The sequence below is a fragment of the Triticum aestivum genome, chromosome 2B (genome assembly GCF_018294505.1).
Source record: "Triticum aestivum cultivar Chinese Spring chromosome 2B, IWGSC CS RefSeq v2.1, whole genome shotgun sequence".
In the NCBI taxonomy this organism is placed as follows: Eukaryota; Viridiplantae; Streptophyta; class Magnoliopsida; order Poales; family Poaceae; genus Triticum; species Triticum aestivum.
The window spans coordinates 334,406,327-334,413,327 of NC_057798.1; the positions used below are offsets into that span (position 1 = coordinate 334,406,327).

Sequence of the window (7,001 nt, forward strand, 5' to 3'; positions counted from 1 at the left end):
GAGGATGTGGAGGAAGCCAAAACTTATGTTGCTTTGCAACCACTTGTGAGGAGGAAGACGAGTGGACTGCATATCTGATCCTTTTCTTTGAAGCCTCACACTTGAGCTGGGAAGCTTCTTGCTTGAGAGCCATGTTCTAGAACTGACCAAACTCGGCCGGCGCGAAGAGAATGAAAACTAGTTGAGGTCCTCTCTGAGACCACCACTGAACTGGTAGATTTTGCTCTTTCCATTAGGAATGTCTTGCTAGGCATAATGGGCCAGATTCTGAAACTTGACATTGAATTGATACACAAACATGCCGCCTTGCTTCAGGTTGCACAATTGCTCACGCATGCCCTTAATGACACTTGTTGGGATGTGATGAGCAAAGAAGTCTTGGCAGAAGTCATTCCAGCTAATCACTTGACCCGCTCTGGAGTCTTCGTATTGCTGCCACCAATCAGCTGCCTAGTTCTTGAGCTAGAAAGAAGCAAACTTGACATAGTCCTCAGGCCTAACATTGCTGCACACGAAATGCTTCTTGATGTCCACAAGCCAATCTTCGGCATCCAACGGATCAGAATAAGAGCTGAATGTCTTGGGCATATTCGCGAGGAACTGGTTGAGAGTAGCGAACTGAGGTTGATGGCTGAGGTTTCCATGGACTTGATTGTTCTGGTTGTTCTGATTGTTCTGAAACGCTTGCATCATCTATAGAATCGTCTGAGTATTGGTGGTGGTTGCTGCCATCACAACCCGCCATGCCTTCGGAGGTGGAGGTGGGGAGGGTGGGCGTTCTTGCTCACTTCCTTTGCCCCGATCCGGGTTATTGCGAGTTGCGGGAGCCATCCTGAAGAAGATGACAACCGTTAGAATCTCAATTGAAAGGATAGATAAGCTGAATCAAAGGCTTGACATGTTGCAACATAAAGTCATCAAAAGTATCATCTGTATAGAGAAATGAACGAATGAATTCCATAAGCTTAATGATACGTCAACTGATTGAGAAGCCACTTTGAAGGAGATTGATGAAAAAAATAGTAAGGTAACAAGTGGAACAAATACATGGTAGAGATTCCCCAGTCTCATACCAAGTATCCGTCGGAAAGATATCCTAAAGCTACTTGAATTCCTACCTAGGAACTCCCAAAACTTTCTGGTTATGCAATCTGGTGTCGGGGATACAGGGAGGCACAAATATCTCACACCACTAACAAGTCCTACTGATCGTTAGTAGGTACAGTGGGGTTTTTACGCCCAAACTGCGAGTGTCATGTTCTCCTCAGGGACTAGGCGACGACGACTATGCTCGACTAAAGCTAGGTGACAGAATACAGATGATGATTGCAAGGAAATAAACCTAAACTAAACAGGGTAGTTCCTGAAGATCATCGCCAAAGAAAATGCAAAATAAGCAAAGAGAGATTCAGATTTTCTATACTCTCTTTTTGGCAATTTCCATATTACTCGATGAATTTAATGCTAATACAAGAAAACATACGGCTAGGAAATTAAAAAGATAAGAACATATATATAACTATCTAACATGAACAGTGGGAAGAAACAAGAACTTGAGCTAATACATGGACTACAAAACTGAATATATTTCTGCAGAAAAGGGATGACACTGTGACAGCAGATACATGAACTGGAATTACGTAAATTCAGTGCAAGTGACAAGCATACATGTACCACACGGTTGACAAATATAACATTCACGAACTTATTTTGTATAGATGCATCAACTAGTCAGATCCCAGAAAACATACACTATATTATACAAGTACTAAACAGAGCAAACAGCAGTTTACATGTACTCTTCAAATCTGAACCTTACAAGTCTTGAACATCTCTCAATACTACATAATTTCAGAGAGAGAGAGAGAAGGCAACAGCAGGAGGTTGAGAGAGAAGAAGCAGTAGCAGGGGGCATTGAGAGGAGGGAGAAGGAGCGGCGGGGCAAAGGAAGATGGAGTAGCAGCAACGACTTGGAGTTTGGAGATGGAGAAGGAGCAGAACAGCAGCGTGGTAGGGGAAAGTAGAAGAGCAGCAGCAGTAGGGATTCAGAGAGGAGGCGAGCTTGGAGAAGGATAGCAGCAGGGAGAGTTGTAGACGAGCAGCAGCAGGGGCGCGGGGGAGAAGGAGCAGCAGACAGGGATTCAGAGAAGCGGGGAAGAAGGGAAGAAGAAGCAACGACGGTGTGTCTGGCCGGGCGCGCCGGCTGGAGGGAGAGGTCGCGCGAGGTGGGCACTGGTGGCTGGCGCTGTGATGTATGGATGATGGTGTGGGTGGTGGATGGCGCGGGTGATAGTGGAGCAACGAGGTCGCGGAAGCGCGCCACCACGATGGCCTGGCCGCGGCGGCGGCCGGAGGTGGGAGAAGAAGTGGTGAGGGGGAGAGAGATGGAGATGCCAGGCTCGATGGGGATCGGCTGCGCTAGGGATTTTTGATCCCCTCCTCTGTTCTATCTTTTTTTTACTTTGGCCCTCCTCCTTTCTTCTTTCTTCCCAAGAAGATCCTCCTCATCTTTTAGTTTGCTCCCCTACATTACTTCTTTCCTTCACGCTCAAGCCTTGACGTATTTATTTCATGCCCTTCTCTCTTCTCGTTAGCCACATAGTAGAAGTCTTGACCACACTAGTGCCTTTGCGCACTTTTCTGCAAAATAAACAATTCACTAGTCAACATTCTCTTTTATGATTATCATTCGAATATTCAACAAGTCATAGCAAGAATGGATGGATATATCTCAATAAAAGGTGAATTTGTGTGCCCAAATAGTATATAAGAAATGTGCTTATCAAGTTCCCCCACACTTAAATCTTTGCTTGTCCTCAAGCAAAGGAAATTTTTTTGATGGTGACACAACTCACACTGCCTAGTAAAGATGCACTTTCCGATAGATAGTAATTCCGACAATACTGGAACTAAGCAAATGTACTCTACTGAAGCTAAATTGTGATAAGAAATATTTATAACACACTGTAAATATTCCAAGTCAATGGCCTTGAGTCAAAGTAAATACTAATAATCAAGAGCTGGCTCTGTCTTTAGCCCTGAGATAAGCTGGGACCCCAAAATGAATTAGAAAAACAAGTTACTTATTGAATTTAAAGCACAAGAGATGATATTATATCAGTCTCACCAAAGGAACATACCACCGATCCCGAGAACATGGTATACACCTGGTTAGACAAATTATTAGTATTTTTTTGTTATTATCTCCCCAAAGGAACATACCACCGATCCCGAGAACATGGTATACACCTGGTTCGACAAATTATAGCATTTTTCATATAAATTTTTTTTACAGTCCAATCTACTAGATTTCACAAGCCACCGATCCAGGGAACATGACATGCTACTATAGGTCGATCGGACTTAAATTATTATAATTATTTTATTTAGTTATTTGAAAATTACTTAGCTTAAGTAAAACAGGAATAATTGAAAGAGGAATCCATAGCTAATGGCACTGTTTTTCACATACTACAGATCCATAGATCATAGCTACTACTTAAGTGCCACCAGTTACTTAGCTTAACTTGGGACAGTCAGACACAACACATCAATTCATTAGTAGGTTTCACTTAGACTCAAGGCATTCCCATTGAACATTTACATGGAGGTATAAAGTATTCATTATCACAAATTACCATAAGAAGAATACAGCTGCATAGTTTTAGTATTAAGAGAATCAACAATCTTCTTGGAGTGAATCCTACTTTGCAGTGAAGAGTAAGGTGTCACAATGCAAAAAGAGTTTCAATGCAATAAAATGCCAGTTCTCGTACTAAATTTTCTAAAGGTTGCTTCAAGTGGAACAGAATCACCTGGTATTTGTATACTCTTCTCTCCTACTTTCTTCTCTCCACTCTTCTCTGTTTGTGTTCCCTGTTTGTGCTCCCCTCATCGCCATGCTCTGACTCCACCAGGATCCCAAGGAATGTCACCTCGAACCTGGTCAGCATGTAGTAAACAGTGCAGTAGCAAAAGCCTGAAATAGGACTCACACAAACAACTACAAGTGATACGGTCGATGCCCTCCAAGTCATCAATGGAATATCCAATTATATAAGCATAACTATAAAGCACATGTTTAGGATGGCAGAAATCAGCATGGTCAATACTCACACGAGGATGACATTTATCATTAAGCTCAAGACTAGCATGAGGAAAGTAATTGTGATCATCACAAATGAGAGCAATGCCACTAACAGGGTATATATCATCATATCCAAGCAAATGAGTTTTCAAATCAATCTTATGTGATGGTATCATGTAATGCAAGGTGGTAGCAAAGAAATCACAAGGCATCATGTAATCAAGAGGATTGAGTAAACCTGACACATCACGCTCTGGTATGACAATAGGCAAATGAATCTCATGTTCTTCATCTTCATCTACAGCAGCTTCTTGCACTTCTTCAGGAGTAATAGATGATGAATCTTCAACTTGATCACTTGGGAATTGCAGCTCTTGACCATCTTGTTCCTTGTCTTCTAGTTCATCTTCTTCAATCTGAGGTATCTCTTGCTCAAGGCACTTGCTAACTTGCTCAACGAAATGTGAAGGTGTTGGAACCTCACATGTATCCATGGATATCTCAGCCACACTCAACTCAAGTTGTGAAGAAATAGTGCTGCCAGCGTTGATGTTCTTCTCAATCTTCCTTACTTCTTCCACCAGCTCTTTTCCACTCTTGATCTTCTTCATTTCATCTAGTATAACCTTCCTAATAGGATCATCCTCGGCACTCCAAGTGAACTCAATACTAAGCAATGTGAGCTTCTCTATATCATCAAATTCATCTTGTGTGGGCACTTGCACATGAGATTGCTCGAAAGGTGCTGGAGTTGTTGGTTGACCAAATGGAGGACCATTTAACTCCATTGGACACATCTCCTGGTATTGAGGTATATGAGTAGGAGGTGAATAAATCTGTTGTGGAGCATATTTGTGGTTCTCCTCATTGTACCTGAATCCCTGCATTGGATAACTAGAGGCAAACGATGAGATCTCAGGGTTATTGCTCCTATATGACATATTCTGGTTTTCAGGCCACCCATGTGTGTAATTGTTTTGGTATGAGCTAGGCTGTGGGGCGAAGCTCATGCCATAACAATCGGGAGGGTGAGAGTAACCACGCTGACATTCAGCGGGTGAATGGCCCTGAAATCCACAAATATGGCATGTAGGAGCAACATAAGGATGACCTCTAGAATAAGGAACATAAGAGCTAGGCCTATCCTCAAAAACAACCTCTCGCTGCCGAGCTAAATCATCTAATTGATGGGAAATCTTACTTATCAGTTCTTGAATACTTTCCGTGCTGTTTGTAGTGTTGCTCGCATAAGCATGATGATCTGAATAGTAAGCCATATCCGAGAAGATGGTTCTAACCTGCAAAAAGGAAAAGAAAACAAAGAGAAAATAAACTAGAACAAGGGTTAGGAGTTAGAGATATATCACAAATATATAAAGCACCAAAAGGAAACAAGCTAAACCTAGTCTAAAGCCTCACACAAACGCTCGACGCTAGTCCCCAGCAACGGCGCCAAAATGATCGTTAGTAGGTACAGTGGGGTTTTTACGCCCAAACTGCGAGTGTCGTGTTCTCCTCAGGGACTAGGCGACGACGACTATGCTCGACTAAAGCTAGGTGACAGAATACAGATGATGATTGCAAGGAAATAAACCTAAACTAAACAGGGTAGTTCCTGAAGATCATCGCCAAAGAAAATGCAAAATAAGCAAAGAGAGATTCAGATTTTCTATACTCTCTTTTTGGCAATTTCCATATTACTCGATGAATTTAATGCTAACACAAGAAAACATACGGCTAGGAAATTAAAAAGACAAGAACATATATATATATAACATGAACAGTGGGAAGAAACAAGAACTTGAGCTAATACATGGACTACAAAACTGAATATATTTCTGCAGAAAAGGGATGACACTGTGACAACAGATACATGAACTGGAATTACGTAAATTCAGTGCAAGTGACAAGCATACATGTACCACACGGTTGACAAATATAACATTCACGAACTTATTTGTATAGATGCATCAACTAGTCAGATCCCAGAAAACATACACTATATTATACAAGTACTAAACAGAGCAAACAGCAGTTTACATGTACTCTTCAAATCTGAACCTTACAAGTCTTGAACATCTCTCAATACTACAGAATTTCAGAGAGAGAGAGAGAGAAGGCAACAGCAGGAGGTTGAGAGAGAAGAAGCAGTAGCAGGGGGCGTTGAGAGGAGGGAGAAGGAGCAGCGGGGCAAAGGAAGATGGAGTAGCAGCAACGACTTGGAGTTTGGAGATGGAGAAGGAGCAGAACAGCAGCGTGGTAGGGGAAAGTAGAAGAGCAGCAGCAGTAGGGATTCAGAGAGGAGGTGAGCTTGGAGAAGGATAGCAGCAGGGAGAGTTGTAGACGAGCAGCAGCAGGGGCGCGGGCGAGAAGGAGCAGCAGACAGAGATTCAGAGAAGCGGGGAAGAAGGGAAGAAGAAGCAGCGGCGGTGTGTCTGGCCGGGCGCGCCGGCTGGAGGGAGAGGTCGCGCGAGGTGGGCACTGGTGGCTGGCGCTGTGATGGATGGATGATGGTGTGGGTGGTGGATGGCGCGGGTGATGGTGGAGCAACGAGGTCGCGGAAGCGCGCCGCCACGATGGCCTGGCCGCGGCGGCGGCCGGAGGTGGGAGAAGAAGCGGTGAGGGGGAGAGAGATGGAGATGCCAGGCTCGATGGGGATCGGCTGCGCTAGGGATTTTTGATCCCCTCCTCTGTTCTGTCTTTTTTTTACTTTGGCCCTCCTCCTTTCTTCTTTCTTCCCAAGAAGATCCACCTCTTCTTTTTGTTTGCTCCCCTACATTACTTCTTTCCTTCACGCTCAAGCCTTGACGTATTTCTTTCATGCCCTTCTCTCTTCTCGTTAGCCACATAGTAGAAGTCTTGACGATTATAGTGCCTTTGCGCACTTTTCTGCAAAATAAACAATTCGCTAGTC

At 43.4% G+C, this 7,001-nt stretch overlaps 1 protein-coding gene across 1 annotated transcript; it reads right to left on the reverse strand.

The window, feature by feature from the left end:
• Positions 1–1,681: 1,681 nt before the first annotated feature.
• Positions 1,682–6,765, reverse strand: LOC123044876 (uncharacterized). The gene is made up of 2 exons (XM_044467740.1): positions 3,816–6,765; positions 1,682–2,640 (listed from the first exon to the last, which is right to left on the reverse strand). The coding sequence occupies exon 1, from the start codon at positions 5,362–5,364 to the stop codon at positions 3,892–3,894; it is 1,473 nt and encodes a 490-aa protein (XP_044323675.1). The 5' UTR covers positions 5,365–6,765; the 3' UTR covers positions 1,682–2,640; positions 3,816–3,891.
• Between the last annotated feature and the right edge of the window lie 236 nt (positions 6,766–7,001).